Source organism: Pithys albifrons, chromosome 6 (assembly GCF_047495875.1).
Source record: "Pithys albifrons albifrons isolate INPA30051 chromosome 6, PitAlb_v1, whole genome shotgun sequence".
NCBI lineage: Eukaryota > Metazoa > Chordata > Aves > Passeriformes > Thamnophilidae > Pithys > Pithys albifrons.
Window position 1 is genome coordinate 12,397,084 of NC_092463.1, and position 20,250 is coordinate 12,417,333.

The following is a 20,250-nucleotide window of genomic DNA, read 5'->3' on the forward strand; positions in this document are numbered from 1 at the left end:
AACCATATGTCACCAAACAAATGAAATCTTAGCTATTCTCTAGACAGTGTAATAGTGTAATAGTGTGTTGATAATGTTTCACTGAGCAATCCATGTTTTGGTGTTGGGGTTTTTTTCAAATTGCCTATAGGTCTGTAGGTATCCTCTTGATTATTTTCAGAAGAGCTACAGACAATATTTGAAGTAACATACTGCATATTCTTGGATAAGACAAGGAAACACAGGCTATTACAACATTATGTCTAAATTTGAACCTCACTTGACACTGAAGTTGATCTCAATCACCTCAGTGAAGCATAAGGGAAACTCTGGAGAAAGAAGAGGAAAATTAGTTACTTTACCATGCTATGGCAAAATTAAAAGTAGTTTTAAAATTTCATTATCTGAAATACTTTATTATCAGATATTTGGGACCAATATTTTTCCTGTAGTAAACTACTAGCTGTCTGGAGTGAGTATACAATGTTCTTTTTTTCTTTTTTTCAATACATACAAATTTCTTACAATTGTTTTCCTTTCTAGAGAGGAATAAACACAATTACAGAACCAGGAGCTTTTCCCATTTTGTTTCCTTTAAAATTTGATGTTGCTATAGTCAAAAATGTTTGTCTGTTTTGCTAATTTCTGATTTAGCAATGCTAAAACAATATTCCATATAAACTGCAGAGGCTGACAAATTAGTTTTTGTGTTTTAGTATCAGGCAAATAAATCTTACTGTTACTAATTATTTTTGACCTTGCATAGGAGAATGGGATTCGACTGACTACAACTGACACTGATTATTTGAGACAGGATATTATTAAATCCCTTTGAGGAACTTTTGAAAGATCCACATCACCTAGAGCAGAGAGCTTTTCCCTGTATTAGCTCAATAATGGAGCAATTATATGGGACTTACTACCAAAATTATGTCAGGAAGAACACTGAACAAACAACTAAAGTGGAATTTACACCCCTCCCATCTCTGTCAGCACATCTTGCAACCTCACAGCCAAAAAATATTTTGTCAAGATTATCTATAGCAAAGCTATTTGCTATATATCAGTTAAAGGTATGAGTTAGGTTAGATTTGGACAACATGGAGGAGAACTGATAATGGATCTGAAGGCAACAGAGACTTCTCCCTCCTCAAATGGCTTCTTTGCACTAAGAGCACAAATTTAATTAATTTTGCAGTCTTGAAAAGCCTAATGTTTTCACAAGCTATCCAGAATCTGCAAGTTTTGTTGTTTCATCAGAGACTCCTATGGAAAGTTTCTCAGTGAAGTGCAGAGAAATATTTAAAATGTACTGGTTTGAAAAATATCTACTCTTTCTAGGAAAATCTGTGGCTTGATTCCTTGGGGTTTTTTTTTCCCCCAAATTAAGATTTCACAGGTGACTTTTAGGAGTAGTTTACAATTTTGTACCTAAAAGTATATAGATACAAATTGAAAGGCCAGGTAAAGACCATTTTCAAAATTGTGTTCATGCAATGGACTGAATTCCTGGCACTCATAGTTAAGAATGAAAGTACATAGTGAATTACTGCAGAACTGTGTATATTAGATAGGTATACACCTATTGATTATGAGATTTTCACTTTCAGAACATCAGAAAAGCTGTGAGAGATGCATAATCCGAAGTAATACCGACAGTTCACTGAGGAACCAACAACATTGAGGTGGCAGAATGCACAGATTTATTCTCACCTGTGTTTAGATTTTAAAGCAGATATTGATGTAAATTCATGTGATGGAATCACTTAAAACTTGGGCCCTCACATTTTTTCTGTCTTCCCTGGTGTCTTTACATACTTAATCCAAGTCCAGTAAGAAAGAAGTTAAAGGATACTTAAGCGATCCTTCCTTAAGAACAACTCAGTGGTACAACTAAAGTAATGTGTTGGAATTCACCTTTGGCTCTTATTCAGAGTGTCTCAAAGACCATCATCTTGCTGCCAGTAGTTTTTGACATGAAGCCAATTCCAAGACAGACTTAGAGCAGTGGTAAGAGCCTCACTTGGGTCATCCTTTCCAATAAACACTGCTCTGCTGCTCTCTGTAGCACAGTTATTACTCCTGAAATATGTACTGTATGTAAAGATGTGTTCACGGTCCAGAAGGCCCCTGCTTTGCAGTACCTACTGGTAATTGATGGTGAATACTGGAAGGCAGGATTTTCTGCATGTGTAGTGATCACTGACCAGAGGGAAAGTTAGTGCAAAAAATTCTGCTTCATAAATATGGATATGCTTGAGTGAGGGAAAACTGATTTTTTATTGAGTTTGTCCTTCCAGGCATATTATGTTGCATTTCTGATATTGCAAAGGAACACAGCAATACTGTATGAGGTATTCTGCATGTCCAAATATTGTAGTCCTTACTCAGATTTTACTCAGGAAAAACCACATTTGACTTCAGTGAGAATTTGCTTCACTAAGGACTGAACAGACTGTTTTGAATCTCACCAGCATTGCTTGACACTAATGTTGGGCAACAGTTCTCACTGCTAATTTGCCTGCCTCATTGGCCTTCTCCTGGGCTCAGGCTCTGCTTTTGCAATGTGTTATTCATAGCTTCTATTGCTAGTTCAGATTGCTTCTCTTTGTGCTTTTCATTCCCAGCAAACATTTTGCAGCTATTGTTCTGCTGCTGGTAGATGAGCATGGAACCTGGTACGCAGAACTTGAACCTCAGCCCAGATTCAATTAACACTGTTAAACATGTTCTCACTATGGTGCTCAGAAGGAATTTTGATGACCCTCTTTCAAGGAAGCATAAATTTGTTTAAGCTGATGTTTTTACAATGCAAAAATACAAGGGCTTGATTCACAAATCTTAAGACCAAATGCTTCTCCAGCAAAATTGATGGAGTAGCACCCATTTACAGCCATCATAAGTTCAACTGTAGGTGCTTGTTCTGACCTACAATAGTCATACAAGTCACTAAATACGTGTGCTATAGCATCACTTTTTTTGTAGTTTTAATACTGCTTTAAAGATATCCTGAACAATAATTAGTGCCAAATTATGCCATAGCCTACTAATATGCAGCAAATCTAGCTAGGTTATCACTCGTATGTCTTATGAGCCATACCTAGCCATGGTTTATCCTCTATTCATGCTACAGGGTACGAAATTCCTGGGTGCCAACCTGCCTATGGCAACCTAGAATTCTCCAGGGCAGGCTCGCAAAATCTTCACCTACTCTCTGGGACAGGTAACTAATAAGTGATGTTTTGTGAAGTTATGCTTTCTTTCTAACTTTCTGATGTCCATTAAAATGTTTCATTTCTTCATGCCAGTCTGTAGTCTCTCATTGTTCAGTTCCACTATGTTTTCTGAACTAGGGGAGTAGCAGCAGGTCTGTTCACTATAGTACTCTAGATGCTTGCCTCATCCAAGCCTGTAATAATTGTAATAACGTGCATAATTGTAATAATGTGGATAAAAACTGAAAGTTGTTTAAGAAGCTGCAAAATCCACAGCTGCCTACTGCTAGTTAATCTTTTTTTTTTGATGGGGTAGTTCTGGCAATACAGATGCATTCCATTTCACTGTTGATACTACAGTTATCTGGACAGCTCACTGACCTTTCTTAATTGCTGGTATATGTATATTCTCTCTCCTTTATCAGGTTTTCATTAATCTTAGGTCTTCTGAAGTAAGGATTTTTTCAGTGCTACAGGTACAGAATGTTGAAAGGGTGGGGGAGTTATTACTGATTCTAGTTTACATTTCTATGCAGTATGTAGTATAAGTTTAAGTAATGACTCATTTTTCCATATTTTCCTTAGATTCTCTTCTACTTTTCTCCTGAATATATTCTCTATTCTTTTTTGCTTGACTTTATTTCAAGTGGCAAGTATGTAGAAAAAATGTCATTCACTAATCCTAAGGCTTTTAACAACATGTGAAATACTGTAATGTATTCAAAGTAAGAAAGTAATTAGGTAAAAAAATAAAGACAGTCTAAGCTTTAGATTGATTTTTGCAGTCTATTGATTTTCTCTGAATAAGGCATGTGAATTTTCATTTTCAGAGTGCTGCTAGCATAAGAAAGACATAAATGAGATTCCTTTGGTAATTTTTTTCACACAATCTATACTCTGTGGAGTGAAAAAAATAGCAATCTTGAAAAGAGGTTTGAATTCCTGCTTTACAGTCTTCTGGGGTTCTGCACAGGCTCTCTATTCTTACCTGGTTTTAGATGAGCTTCATGCAAAAATAGCTTTGCTCTGCTGCTTGTCCGGGCTAAAACTGATGACCAATGAAGCAGAATATAATCCTGGCACATAAAACTCTTTTACGAAATGTTTGACCCTGATTTCAACTTGATTGACTATTTGAAAGTCTTCTAAAGTCAGAATAAATTCACACAGCCACAGTGTAATCACTGAGTTTTATCTTACATGCCATTATAAAAAAGGATGCCCATGGGAAAGTTCAGAGTCTTGGGATGATATTTAGCCATCTTTTTGTAGGGCTTGCTAAAAAAATACCCGCTTTTACTACCATCACTGTCCACTTGTAGTCTTACTTCCAATATGGAAGACCTTATTCTTTTGAAGGACAATGCTACAGTTTATCTCCAAGTATACTAAAGTTTCAAATGTACAAATCCAAGATTTTGGCTCAGGAAAACAAAAAAACAAAAACAAACAAACAAAAACAAACAAACAAAAAACAAACAAAAAAAAACAACAAACAAAAAAACCCCCAGGCATCGAAAGATAATTTTCATTACTCTTCCTGTATTTTAAAAAGCTCACAAGGATACAAATTTTTAGAAAAATTTTAGTATTTCCTGAAAGCTTGCTTGTTTATTTCCTGTTGATTAACTTGAACCTTAATAACAATGTTTCAGCATATCTAGACTTCAAAAATTTATTAGGAAACTTGCTTTCTAGTTATAATGAAAAATACCACCTTGCTGAAGAAACTAAAAAACCTTCAAACATTTATTTATAAAATGAAAGATAGTGAGTATAACTGTCAATATTTACAAAATGACAATATGTTATATTTAATCCTTCCTGGTGGACCTTAACCTTTAAAAAAATTAATGAGAAAGCAGTAACAGCATCAGCAAGAGAGTTAAAATAAAAGCCCAAGTTTTGATTAACCCAGAGTGCTCGAGTAGTTCGGTTATAAGTAAAAACAAGTTTCCTGTTTTTATGTAATCCACATCTCAAGACCTGAGAGAAGTTTTTGGGAAAGTATGGAGTAATGAAGCTTATTCTTGACTCAGTATGGTTCTTTGGGATGCTGCATCCACAGGGTAGGTGGAACCAGAGTCTCCCATGTCACCTCTGAAGAAGCACTTTGTGTATTGCTTTTCACACAAATAGTGTGAGCACCTTTTCTGATGAATACCTGCTACCTGATCTGGTCCCGCCACATTTGCAGAGAGCTCCCTCATTTACTGGCTCACTCCAAAAACTACAGAAGATCTAGTGTCAAGGTCTTGGACTGCTAATAAGAGTTCAGAGGAATGCAGTCCTGTTCCCTATCCTTGCCTACACACCCACAAAAAGGGTGACAGAACAGAGTCTTAGAGCAAACAGGATGTGCAGCCAGGGGAGCAGGATGAAATACTGAACTAATAAATTACGACACTCGGTTGGGAGGAAGGTTGTATGAAATGACAGCACAACACTCTGAGCTGTGGGGAACTTACTAAAGGTGAACTCATTTATACTCCTGCAGAGTAGAAGACTCCTCAGTTAACAAGTCCCAAAATCGTGTGCTGCAGTGTATAAAACAAGGTAGGGCTTGAAATAATTATTCAGAGATGACAGCTGGCAACTCCTTTCTCTTTATTTCCTCTCTTCTTTTGCTGTAATATCAAGCTGATCAAAGAGCTGAGGATCTTTTGTTACTGTAGAAAAACTAAAATTATCTTTAGATATTCAGGCAAAATAAGTTCATTCAGGTACAAATGGTAGCTCTCATTATTCTTTTGCAATACCTTATACATGAGTCTATGTGCAGCAACAGTTTCCCTCAGAATCTGAATTACATGGGTACAAATGAGAGACAGGGTGCATCCTGGCTTGGGAGTATTATTTAGGAAATTTACTAAATCAGATTATTAATTTATTTCATTTACTATTTTGCTTATGCTAACAAATCAGTGATCTCTTCTATTGCCAGAAAACCTTCACAAAAAGTCCCCAGAGCTCACATCTCTGGCATGTCACTTGAGTAATGTCATACAACTGTGTGTGAGGGGAATCAAAGTATAAAAAACAGAAACTGCAGTAAAGCTGACTGCACCAATAACTACTGAAGATGTCCAAAGGGTCAGTGCTGCATCTCACTCTAGGCAAGAACAGTTTTATTTCCTATGCTCTTTAGGAATAATATCTGTCAAGCATGGGAATTTTTATAAAGGCAGGAACTATGGACTTATGTTATAAATACAACAGGAGCTTCTGTCTTGTAGGACTTTTGTCACAAAATGGGATCAGGACGCAACTGTGACAAGATATAATTGACAGGAAAATTCAGTAATTTACTCAAGTAACATAATATACACTGCTTATAGAGGAAAAAAACCAGTAGCAAATGCAGTTCCTCCCCCAGTTCCAGTAGTAACTCTGTTTCACTGCTTCTAGAGCCAAAAGAATATATCAATTTTTTCAACTGCTTAGCATAGCGTTTGTGATGGAAATGTTAAGCAAACCCACCAAACTGAGTGCCTTAAGCCAGACAAACATGAATTTCAAATCAGAGGAAAGAGAAAAGGATTGTGAAAGGAAGGAAATAGTTAAGGTGAGAGCAAAGATTATAACCTCTGTCCATCGACCGGAGTCTGAATCCTCTATACCAAATGAAATAAGAATGAAACTATTTTCCTTCTGCTAAAGCACATTTCTCTAGTATTCCCCTACCACACTTCCAACCACTGTCCTTTAATAGAAAGAGTAAGATCAATCTCAGCTTGCTCCTGGGCTGTGGGCTTCACCCATTCTCATTACATTCCTATTAGAAATAAACAGTACCATTCAGGAGGAATGACATTTCTGTTCCTGCACAGCTTGATCCAGATGAATCAGGGAGGTAAACAGACAAAAACAGAAGTGAGAAAGGTTTAATAATACAATTAAAATATAACTTTATAAGCTTGTGAGCTGATGTGGTAGACTGCTTTCAGTAATTTCCAGAGGGAGTGCTTATCCATAACTACAAATGAAAGCAATCTAGAAGCTGGCCAGTCAAAGCTGTAAGAAGAGATACTGCAACCAAAGGCAGCTTGCTCAATCACCTGGAGAGCTCTCTTTGGCTTTCAAATCATAAATTGAAGTCTACCTCTAATTTTGCTCCCTCAGTTTCTCAATACCTCATGCTTTATTTTTTTCTCCTCTCTTATCACTTCTTGGTAGTCTGGATTCCCTAGTGAGGTGCAGTGCAGACTGGTAGGACTCTGCCAGACATTAAAAAGCAGTCAACAACTGTTCAACAACTTCAAATCACTTTCTGTCTGGATCAGCTCCCCCAATAGCAAGACATATTTGTTGCAGTCACTCTTTTCTGCTGCTTTTCTTATCCTTTTGTGCCCTGCAACTTTACATTGTAACTTACCCTTTCTGCTAGCAAAATATTTTATGCAATGCACTGGCCTTTGGAAAGCCAGAAAACAGCAGCTCTGGCAGAGGGAACCTTCTTCAACAGTCATGTGAAGGTCAGTCTGTGCAGCAAGCAATGTGAAGATCCCTTAATCCCTAGGAAGGGTCAGTGTCACTATGTCTCTGCTCTCTTGGACAAATGCTGTCTGAAGTTTGCCATGTCAGAAGTTACCTCCCTTTCCTCCCAGCTTCACCAGCTGACTTACTTCAGATGTGCTCCAGAGCACAAGGAAACATTTGGACAATGCAGACAATTTGGAGGAGGGCATAAACATGGACAGAGTCCTTCATTATCATCAGAAAATAAACATGCTCTTCCTGCCTCTAGAGAAGGAGTCCAAAAACTCAGTCCTCCTGGAATAGCATGCTCATTTTCTTCTCTTGCCACCATATTTTCCACCTGTCCATCCCTTCATTTTCTAGAAACACAGAGAAACAAATTGAACAGGAACAGTTCTTATTCAGACTTCTGTGGAATCACTTGCTGAAGCTAAACATTTGCATTTAAGCCATTGATACCAATACTCTACCTGACAAAGCTGAAAAAATCGGTTGCAACAGACCTTAGGGAGAGTGTAACAGAGGCACTAGAAGGTAGCTTGGAAGAAAGAAGAGACTGTAATAACAACTTCTGCTGCTTCCACTGTTTTCTTCTGCTTTAGTCTCCTTTGAATTTGGGCACAGGACTCCTACTGTTTCACTGTGCACTGCACTAATTTTCACATACTCAGGTATTGAAACTCAGAAGTGTCTCATAAGCAAAAATGGAATTAATAGGAAAGTGAAATGTGTTTTGAAGATTGCAGATCTAGTTAGCAGAAGTATTAAATCAGTCCTCAGAGAGCTGACTCAGCTCTTCAGTTTCCGTGCAGCCCTGTACCAAGCACTGTGCTGGGGTAGCCAGAACAGCTGCTCCTGATGAATGATGCACATCCTGGCTTGTAAGTCCATACTCTTCCTTCTCCATGAGCTACTCTGTGCCCTTCCTTACTTAGTGCTCTGCACAATAATGTCCTCCCTGGTTGCAGGTCTGGATTCTCACAGTGCATTGTCATTTGTCCTTTGCATTCTTCAGTACACTGAGGGATTCACAATTGCCTGCTAAACAAACTTCATTTACGATAATCAAAACATTTAGTGTCTGTTTCTGAAAGTTGTAATTTCATTCATGGTATTTCTACTCAATTCATTCAGAGCCTTAGGTTATGGATAGCACCTGAAATAAAAGAAAACTTGTATGTCTTTATCATGAGCACACTTTTAAAATCTTGTCAGGTTCCCCTGGTAATAATGACATTCACTTAAGACAACTCAGTGCTGACAGATAGTCCTCTAAGGGGTTTTTGTGTGTCAAGGGTCCTCTACGGGTTTTTTGAGAGAGATCTCTTTTTTATACCTCTTATTCATAAGCCAGCACAGTTTAGACACATTTACTATATAATATCTCTTGCCGGGTCTGAATTTTTAATTGTGCTAGTTATAAAAGATTGAGGTACTCATGTCCAAAGTGAAGCAAATCTGCCTTCCAAAATGCAATGGTATACCTGTTTTAAAGTAGCTGTATCAACTCTACAGATGCTGCAAATAGACTTTCATGCTAAGGATCTATACCACAGTACCTTGAACTTCAACTGCCAAACTTCTCTTTCTTTAACCCACCTTCCTTCAAAATGTTTTATGTTTCTGATAAAGGATCCCTCCTCTCTGGTTTAAATTCTGCCAGAATGCCTGGAACCAAAGAAAAGGTTTCTGTGTTACTTGTTTTATGAGTCCATCAGTCATCTGAGAACTATCTGAGCTCCAGATTTGGATCACCCACACATTTTTTTCAGCAACATATGTACAGGCCTTCCCTCTCACAATTCAAACCCAGCTTCAGGTTGTTTATTTTGAAAATGAGTACTGAATAGAAAATTCAAATGGTTCAATACTTGCACAAAAAAGTCCTCCAAAAGCTATCTATCTATATATGTGTGCACATATATATCTACAGAAAGGACAGATCTGCTTCCAATTTGACAGGCAAACTGTTCATACTCTGAAGTTTCAAATGTTTAACAAACTTCTTTGAAAGTAATTGACAAATTTGGTGGATATCCTGTAATGAAAAATAACCAAACAGACCTTGGTGAAAATTTGAAAAAAACTAGGTGAGCTGAACAAAGTCTGTGTGGACCTGAATTTATAGGAAAAATGCCTATTGTAGAACTTGCCAAAACATTTCTTTAATTACAAGGGAAGCTGCTGAATAAAGAGGGTAAGAGCATTGGGATTTATGGGCTCGACTCTGGGTCTGAGCTGCAGGATGTAATCTATTACCCCTATAAAATTATTTTCAAGTCTGTAGTTGAATTCTGTGACTCTGGATCTTAACTTTGTTATTTAATCCTATCCTGCTCCTAATCAGATGGAGCAAATGCAAGGTTAGACACAGAAACTGCAGACAAGATACTTTTGGCATTACCCTTTTGAAACAGTGACCCTGAGCATGTAACACATAATCAAAACTTTATTAACATAGAAATCCAATTACTGCTTCATTAAAAATCTTTCATTAATATAGAAAACACTTGTAAGATGCTTGGGTTTAATTTCCCAACAGCTACAACCTGAAAAAACATTGTTGAGGGGTCAGATCTGATGACACAACTGTTGTCTCAAAGCTATTCCTCCTGAACCAAGGTTTGAGTGCCTTTGGGCAGCCTGCAGATCTGGCATGACCCACTCCAGAAGCATGTCCAGCAAAGCTGTGGTGGAATAAAAGGTCCTGAGTAATCCAGACCACCAGACACGGATCAGCAGGGGCTATGGAAGCCAAAATTCCTTGGTAGTACCAAAATCAAGTTGACAATGCAGTCCAGCTCTCTTGAGTAGCAATGCAGTGGCACTGAGGACCTGTTGGCATCTCTATTAGCTGTGAACACCAGAGATCTTTGTTCCCAAGTTGCTGCTCCCTGGGGTGTGAGTCACATTTCAGAAAGATGTCTCCCCCAGAACTTTGCCTCCTGCCTGGCTGATGGCCGTCATCTCTGTGATGATCAGCTGCATTCAAATATCAGAAATAAAACTAGGGATGTGGCTGGCTGCACTCCTTGAGCCAAACAACCCAACTCTCTGCAGAGATCCACAGCAGACTAACACTGTACCAGAAAAGCAAGTTCATAAATCTGCCCCAGTCCCTCTGGCTGCCTTCCATGGCATGTCTTGGCCCTTCCCAGAGAACCCTCTCCTGGTCTTTATAATCCTTCACATAAAGCACCTGTACAGGGCTGACTGTTTTTGACTTTTCCCTAGATAAAAGGGTAGAAAAGAAAATACTGGTTTTGAAATTCTGTTCCACAATACATTTTTAAAATTTTCCTCAGTGTTCCCAAATTTCTGATCCTACAAAGCCCTTTTATAGAATGTGACACATTGCAGACAAAAAACAGATCTGAGAAACACTTAAAAGCATTTAGTAGTTCATTTTTGTGTGCCTTCATGCAATCTAGGCAAACAAAAAAGGCAATATTATTACCTCACTCACACACAGAGAACTGACTCAGGAAGAGGGGGAGTTATCTGATGAGATGCAATTGTCGATGTCTGAGACGCTTGACTAGATTCCCTTTGTAATTAACGGAAATGGGTACTTCCAGATTTGCGTCAACTCATCTAAAAGTAGGCTTCTAAAATAGGTCAGATTAATTTCATCCTGATAGTGCCTGCACTTGACTATGAACAGGAGCCAGAGCTGACCAATAGTAGGCAAGGTCAGTCTTACCTTAACTGTCTTGACTAATCTATCACCAGATGCATTTGGCAAAGCCAGACTCACAACTCAGAGGCCCAAACCCCAGCCCAGGTTAGTTCCTATTTACATGTTCTTTCTTCCAAGACAGGCTGTTTACCCACAAAATACAATTACTTTTAGTTAGGATTTCACAGCTGCATTAAAATGTCTGTTTCACTACCCAGAAATGAGAACATTTGATATGGGTTTTTTTCAGTATCTTTGACATGGGCATCTATCTTGCCCTTGTTTTGCATTCCTTTCACTGCTAATTTCCCTCCTAACACCTTTAATCATATTTTTTTCGCTCACTTCGAGAGCTGTGTGAAGGAATGTAATCAGTCCATTCAGGGAGAATTTCACTAGTTCAAAAGAATAGGTTTGCTCAGGTTTTAAGCAACACCGCAGAACCATCCACAAAACAGAGCCCTGGAGGAGCAGGCAGATGTGAAATTGCTGCTGCAGCAGTTTGACCAGTGAGGTGGAAATGTGGGGTCCCTGGCATACTGCACTGATGGGGCAGACCCACAAACATAAGTTCCCACAGAATAATAGTTCAGGGAGAACCCTCCTTGTGCAACATCTGAGGACAGCAGGCTCTAAAAATCCTCTGGCCTCCAGACAACTGATCAGCCTTAACTTTGCATGCCAGCACTCCTTTGTCTGCAGACCATCTGCCAGGCAGATGAGCTGGCAGAAGATCAGACAGGTACAATGAAAACCTGCTTGTTTTCCATCACACCTTCCTCAGAATAGGCTGTCACCACATGGCATCTCAGCTTTTCCTGAAATCCAGCGGAAATATGTTCACCTGAAGAGTCTCCAGCCAGCACTTCAGATTAATCCTGACCAACAGCTGTAGGCTGAGATGTTTGTGGGCACGAATTTCTGTGCAAATATATGTTTTCATATGTACTTTATATTTTTATGAGTATAAACAGAGCTAATTAGTGAAAATAATTTCTTGGAAAGTTTAAAGACCTGCTTTTAATAACCTTTAAAGTATCTTCCCTTGAGAGGTTTTCTTTCACCAGTCTAAATATTTAATATCGTATTTACTGTTCTTGTTTTTTTAAAAAAAATTAATGACAAAAGTGTGTAATGACTTGCAAACCACTGATGGCCACATGAGCAGGACTTTGGAGATCATTAAAAGAAATAAAGAATCACCTTGCTAACAGTGGAATACTCTGCAGCATTTTTGAGCCTGCCCTGTAATTCCATACTCCTTCCAGCCATGAGTTTCATGAAATCCATGAAATGCAGGATTTGTGTTTTCTAAGACTTGGCACTATAAGATTCTCAGAGAGTATTTTTTGTTTGCTAGTAAGTCCTCTCCTTTCTCCTGACTGTACTTTTCTTATGTAGCTATTTTCTTAGTTTTACATGTGTGTGTGTGTTATAGAGTTGATTGGTTGACTTCATGACTCTGTATTTTGACCTTCTTTTTCCCCTTCTTTTCAATTCTGATTAAATTACCACCACCAAAACTACAGGGATACAGAGCAAAATTAAGCCCTCCACATGAAAACCTCAGACTTCTAGAACAAAAGTTGCAACACAGTGTAAGGAATGAGAATTCAAGGATGCCATTATGCACTGGATGCTCATGGTAAGGGGAAGGTTTCAAGAGAAAGAATGTCTGTTTCATGAGAAATGCAAAAATAAACCCACCAAAACCATCAATCAAAAATCTCATTAAATACCTTCAATTTGTACAAAACAAAAACTGATGCTCTGATCCTACTATTACAGATACAGAAATTGAAACATTGCAAACTCTTTTTCTTTCTAATGTTTTTCTCACTTGCTTTGCCTTTGCTTCTCTGGTGCTTGTTCATATAGAACCAAAATCAAGGGAAAACGGGTTACCTCAAACCAGTAATGTATCTAGATAAGGCTCAATTCTTGCAGAAATCAAAACCATCCTGGGAATTCTGGGAAATCTGCTCCTAGTGTTACAGCTATTAGTACCCATTCAACGGTTCCAGTCCAAGATTTGGGGAAATTTCCCTATTGTGCCATTCATGAGCACAAGTTTCATTGTGCTTAAAGCTAGCTATCTTTTCAGAACTTGCTTGACTCAAGAAAGATATTTCAGCATCTGGTTTAATGCTTTCTCAATCAGGGTCTTGTCTTTCCCTCTTTCTTATTTTTTTTCTTCCATGAAAGTGACTACAGGTTTTTTTGCCATTCAGCAGTTTCGTGTCATAACATGATTTCTTTCTTCCTAAAATTTATATCTTTGAATTTAATAACTTGTATTTAAATAATGACTCATTGTTAGGGATACAACCCAAGACAATATTGCATCTTAAATAATCCCATCATAAATCAGTTGTTATTGTTCCTATCTAAAAATTACACCTCCTCTTAAAAACACTCATTTCAATGTGTATCGGATGACTCAAAGTACACACTGAGCAGGGGTTCTGGTAGGTTTAGGAGGGTTTAAGGATGCCGTTTTATCATTCCAGCTTGGATAGAAATGAGTAGAGCTTTTTCAGAATAATGGTTTGCTGGATGACAATAACTTTAATCTGTGAAGCTGCCTGAGTTATGCCTTAGTGAGTGGGGGAGGAGTTTGTTACTTTAAACTAAATTACAGCTATAGTTTGCTACCCAAAACATTATGTGGAAGAGTCCATGCATGTAGACTGCTTCAGTAAAGCTTATTAGAATAGGCTCAATTTTCATTGAATGAATATTTTCATTCTGAAAGTTAAGAATTCAAGAATACAAACACTTCAAAGTGAACTTCAAGGGAGAAAACACTGAGCTTGAAGCTAATTTTATCCTTCTAGCACAAGTTTCAGTCTGTCAAAACCTACCAAACTGTCCAGATCTGAATCCCAAAGCATATTTGGCATCTCAGACCAGCACTGCCTATGGATCAAGATTTACACAGAACTCACATTTTTTAAACCCAAATTTCCCCACAAAAACAGATCTAGGCACACAGGTCTATGCAGAAGCAACTTCATTTGAGGAGTCAGTGGCTTTGTTGCTGCCTAATCTTCACACAGCTGAGGAGGAAGCTGCAGACAAAGTTATTGGGGGCCATTAACTTTCCCCTTTTTCCTCTTTTGTTAGGCAGTCTCCAGCTATTGCTGACTTAAACATCCCTGGCATTCCCATTGTGTTTGTATACCAATAATCTCTCTTCCTCCCTAAGGTCAAACTCCGTGTCCAAAACTTCCCAGTGCAGCAGGACGCTCTAACCTTCCCTGATCTGGCTTAACTTGAATTAGCTGCACTTGCCCAGCATAGAGCAGCAGATTCAGCCTGGGCATTTTTATCCAAAGTTGTAGCTGGAGAACCTACTGTCTGCTTTTCATACAAATCCTAGTGATTACATTTTCAGAGCAGCAGAAGACTTGAGATCATATCTCTTTTCACTCTAAAAAATTTTGACACTATAACTCCCACTTCACAGAAGAAAATTCAGGTTGCCAGGCTACAGGAAGGAAAACTGACCAAGGTGAGCAGAGGAGTAACAAGAACATCGGACCAGAAGCAGAGCAAGTGAAAGGTGGTATGATGTGGTTACATCATGAATGAGGACATGTAGAAATAAGCAGCATGGGTTCTTATTTCCCTAGGTAATATTGGAGTTTAATTCACTGAGTGAAATACAAAAATTAAATTATTTCATTAACTGGAGCTGCATTATATGTCTGAATTTGAATATATTATTTTAAGGGACTATAACTACAAATGGTAATCTAAGTATAACTGTAACCACGCAGTATGTGCAATTGAAATAGAGCAGTGTTGGCAAAACATTAGGCTGTTTCCTTGCTCTAAGCTGCATGGATCAAGAAAGCAACAATTGTAAAGCTTTTGCATTAACTCACTGAGCTCCTATCACAGCTTGCAGAGGAGAAGCCAGTCACGCTGTAGACAGCTCAGATAAGTGTTTCTTGAAGACTGACATGTTGTTCCCAAGTCTCTTGTCTAATTAAAGATCCAAAACATTATTCTACTGAAGCTGATGGCAGTACTCATTTGACATCAAAAGGAAACAAGATTTGCTATTCTTTTTTGAAGAATTATTTTTACCATATGATTAGGAAAAAAAAAAGCAGGAGAATTCACAGTGTGTCATGTGTGTCATGTGATAGCACTTTGTCTTTAGGAGATGGCAGACTCCAGTTCCATAAAACCTCAAAGGTCCCACCTGAAGTCAAGAGAACATCTCAATACTGAGGTTGCACTATCTGAACCAAGTTACAGTGCCCTCTAGACATTCCAGCTCTGACAGGAATCCCATCCTGCTGTTCAACTGGCAAATATGCTAGAAGATTGAGGAGTTTACAAACTAAATAGACAAGCATAAAAAATTTCCGTTGTGCAGATAAGAATTGAGGCACATTCAGACTGGTTCACCTAAACGGGCACAGTTGAGCTCCAGCAAAGCAAGGGAAAGATCTTCAGTTTTATTGCTGCATATCCAGAGGGAGACTATTTGGATGCAGATGGGACATGGGTCACTTTTGCTTGGATTTCCTGGCTTTATGCTATCTTACGTCATCTCTAAAATAAAAGGAAAACAATAAAGTGAAAAACTTCCTTTCTACAAATTCTGTGCCTAATGCTTTGTTTTGTCAAAGAGTATAACTAAAACTAGCTCACAATCATGGCATAAATTCTTTAGTGAAAGAACTGTGAAAAATTAAGGATTACACTTGAGTCTGGGAAGTCTTGGCTCCCAAGTAATTGGAGAAAAAAGTGAAATAGCCATAACCTTAAAATTGTGATTATATTAATTACCATTCACCAGATGAAATGCTAAACAATATTATCTCTATCATCTCCAGGCCGGGGGTTGGAGTGGAAATGAAATCAAGTAAGACAAAATTTTCCTCCTCCACAAAAATGTAACTTGGATTTTAGGCAAGAAAGTATTTTTGCATAGTTTATTTAGAGTTGCTGCTCTATAGATACCTGCTTCTTCAGTCATAGCACGGTAAGATAACTCTAAATGAAAGGTCCTGTGTGTAACCAAACTCTAGACTGTGTTTTGTATCTTAATGAAGATTCTTTCGCAAAGTATTCCATTATGGATAATGAGATAGTAGCAAAGAATGCACTAGAAAGGACAGATGGGAAGACAGTCAACTGTCGAAACCAGAAGATTTTCAAAGTGCAGTAAACAAATTATTAAGCACAATTCTCTGGCTTGATGCCAACCTGTACTCTAGGGAACTGGTCAAAAAGTAGATCATGAAAAGCTTTTTGGGAGCAGCTAAATCTACAGCTGTGGTCTTTGTTTTTCTAGTACATTGCAAGAACAGAAGGGGGAATTACGAAAGCGTCTATCGTACACTACCCATAAGCTGGAAATGCTTGAAACGGAATTTGATTCTACACGTCAGTATCTTGAAATAGAACTGAGACGTGCTCAGGAGGAACTTGAAAAAGTAACTGAAAAACTGAGAAGGTTAGTAACTAACTTTTTGAAATAAACAGTTATTAGGTATTTACATGAGACTCTATTAAAGACATATGTAAGTAAAAATAATCATAGTAGCAAACATGCATCATGTATTTATTGATTACATATTGCATTTTCATATTGAAAATATGTATTTTGCTTATCTGATTATACATTATATGCCACATGAAGTTATTTACATGTGATATGTAAGATGTCTCTGTACTAAAAGCAAATATGCAAATAGAAATACACCCATATAGATGTATATATGCATTGCTTATGTGTAAACCTACATGTGCCACATTGTGTTATGAATACAAAGGTTATAAACACACTACATATATAGGTATTTATGGTGCATATATACAGATAAATTCTTTTTAATAACTCTGCACATTTTCAGTTGTTACTCTTCATTGCACTGATACAAGAGAACAGAATTTGGCTCTCCATCACTACAAACTGAGATAATGTTCAATTCAAATAATATTAAGACATTTCACATTATAGCAAATAATTTCTGTTTTAGTCTCAAGTAGAATGATGTGATACTGAAAAGCTATTATTTTAAATTGTTGTAACTGTGGAATAGTGCTGTTGCAAATCAGGAACCTAGTTAATATTAATGATAAATTATGTTAAGTATCCACTCCTGACATTCCTGGCACTGATTAAAATTGTCTGTAGTCTAGCTTTAAATTTATCAGTGATTCTTAATATCCATTTTTTTCATTTGTTTACAAAACTTCTGATACTAGATTATCCATTTATGCAGGAATGTATTTGCATATCTTGTGAGACTTTCCTAAACTGATGTCATAATGGCACTGTTTGATTTAGTTGATTGGATGAATCAAAATAAAATTCAGAACAAATCATTCCAGGGCTACACCCAAAGAAATATTTTTCATTTCTTGCACAAGGCAAAGGCCAAACCAAAACAAAGACAGAAAACACCAATAAACCGAGTCAACAAAACCATGTTATGCAAATGTTAAACAGAATAAACCTGTAAGATCTCAATTTAGGAAACCTCTTAGTGTGGTCTTATAATTTAAATGCTTCTGTAAATGGGGATGCATCTTAAAATGAGAGGAAAATATGTAGGTGTCATGGTGATTTTGAAATCTACACACATCTAACAAGAGCATTCTGGAGGGTGTCCATATAGTTTTCTTGTCAACAATACTTTTCCCCTCATTTTTCTTAGAACAGAGCCATTGAAAGTAACTTCATTCTTGACCTAATTTTACTCCAATATGTTCCAGGACAGTTAACACTGATACTCTTGTGTCTTGAAGTGTTAGTTCCAACAGCTGTCATAAAGTAGCAGAAGGGCTGACCGTGCCACTACAGTTAAAACAAAGGGGCTTCCTAGTCAGTAGGAAGCCTCTTATCAACTTCACTGAGCACAAATGAGTTAAGCACCCTTTGACACTCAAGCCAAGGGCCAACAGCAAAGTCTAGCACTCTTATCCAAATATCACATTAGCAAAACTAACTTTCCAATATTCTAATGGAACATTGCACCGTATTATGAAGAAAACTTATATTAAAAATTATGTTTCAGGCAGGTGATTACTCCCCTGAAGACATATCATAATGGAAGCCAAAAATATTTTATGAGGTGAGCTTTAAAAATGTTTCTATTGAGAATAGCAAGGCATACTGCGAGTTGAACAACTACATTTCTCAACCTGAAGAAGGATAATGTTGGAAAAAAACCTGTCATCCAAAAGCGTGTCAGCAACATGTCCCAGAGGAAAATTAATGTGAGAAAAACAAAGATCTAGAATTAGTTTCAATAATGTGTCTCTTCCCTTATTCACTGCACAGGGAGAGAAATTCAGCCCACCCTAGATAAATAAGCCCTGTGTAACAAGGTCCCACTTGCATAGTAGAGAACATTTCTTTTATTAAATTTCCACTACTGTAAAGTACAACATTCTTCCAAGAGGCTGAATGGCCATCCTTTTCTAATCCTTTCTGAAAGTGTTTGTCTTAATTGTCAGAATTACCTGTGTTGCTGCTAGACCTCCCCTCTTACCCAAGTGAGAAGGTCACTTATGTAACTCATTCGCCAAGTTTTCAACATCACTACAAACATTTAGAGGTAGCATCTTTCTTTTTTCCCAGTGAGAGCAAATGAAGAATGGTGCTGAGTAGGTCTGAAAATATTAACTGTAAAACATAAGTTCAGCTTTGAAAAGTGACTGTAAAGACATTGGGAGTTTCATATACCTCACAGTGGTTCCTTATCTGTCATGATCAGCATGGCTTTTATAAGTTAATTTAAGAAAAAAAATCAAAAACCAATCTTGGAACCAAATCTGGAACTCTAAGTTACTTTGGGTTTCCTCCTTGAGACCCTGTTGTGGCTAACAACTTGCCAAGGTCACCATCCTATCTTTTAACAGAAAATAGAGTTATTTTAAGGCATGAGAAATAAACCCATACAAGCATATATTTAGGACTCAGATTAGCCCCCACTCATAATTGTTTCACCAAAAGTAAGACAATTTACAGACTGAAGAGTTGTTCTGAACAGAAATCCGAGGGGAAAAACTGTCTTGATTTCATATGTCTGTTGATGCACCTTGTGATAACAGAGAGATAGAAGTTTTTTTGAAGAAGCTACTATTTTAACAGTCACTCTTCAAAGGTAACTGCAGTCTGAGAGAAATTCTCTTCTTTAAAGAAAGTCCGCCCAAGCCTGACTTTTACTTTAGATATATTTCATGGCCTTAAGAGGGCTATGAGTGGAAGCAGAGAAAGAGAGGTTTTTGCAGACTTCCCCTTCAGTGGTGATCTGTAGTCTTAGGGAGGAGTGTGTTGTCTTCTGGCTTAAAGCACAGACACTTAAGGTTCAACATGGTCAGAATATTTTTCATTAGGCCCTAATTTAGTCAAGAATCTAAACACGCATTTAGTGGATGCACATACATTCACCTGGAGTCACATGGGTATCACCTAATAATACGAACAACACAAAAATCCATCAATAAATGATAATAGGTTATTGATTCATATGATTATCCTTATAGCAGTTTCACAGGGTAGTGAAGCTGACCTACTCTTTGCTTTGTTTACAAAGCTACATTTACAATCTTAAAATATTTCATACCTCACAATGTTCAAGCTATCTGGGTGTCCTCTCTGGAAACAGAGTTAAGTGACCATTTGCTCATCTGATCATCTTCAAATTTTAATAATTTTCCCTGTTCTCCATTTCTCCTTCCCTTTATTTCAGAGTTTTGCCCAAAGATTTATCTGCCTCTGTTCTTCTTTTAACACTTTCTTCCATTTATTTCTGGGTCCATTTCTCTCCTTGCCACCTACATTTGCTGACACTTCTTTTGGCACAATGAATTTCCAATTTGGGTTTTTATGCATATATGTGCATGTGTATCTGCTCATGTTTGTGT

At 37.6% G+C, this 20,250-nt stretch overlaps 1 protein-coding gene across 14 annotated transcripts in view; it reads left to right on the forward strand.

Moving 5' to 3' along the window:
* BEGAIN (brain enriched guanylate kinase associated) overlaps window positions 1–20,250 on the forward strand; it is a 158,022-nt gene that overhangs the window by 83,723 nt on the left and 54,049 nt on the right. For 6 of the 14 annotated variants that reach the window (XM_071557500.1, XM_071557502.1, XM_071557501.1 and 3 more), the window contains 3 exons: window positions 3,113–3,202; window positions 16,667–16,828; window positions 18,396–18,452. In XM_071557500.1, the coding sequence (XP_071413601.1) occupies window positions 3,113–3,202; window positions 16,667–16,828; window positions 18,396–18,452 (309 nt within the window). Of the gene's footprint in view, window positions 1–3,112; window positions 3,203–12,921; window positions 12,998–16,666; window positions 16,829–18,395; window positions 18,453–20,250 lie in introns of those variants that run through there. The other 8 variants (XM_071557506.1, XM_071557510.1, XM_071557509.1 and 5 more) reach the window with 3 other exon arrangements.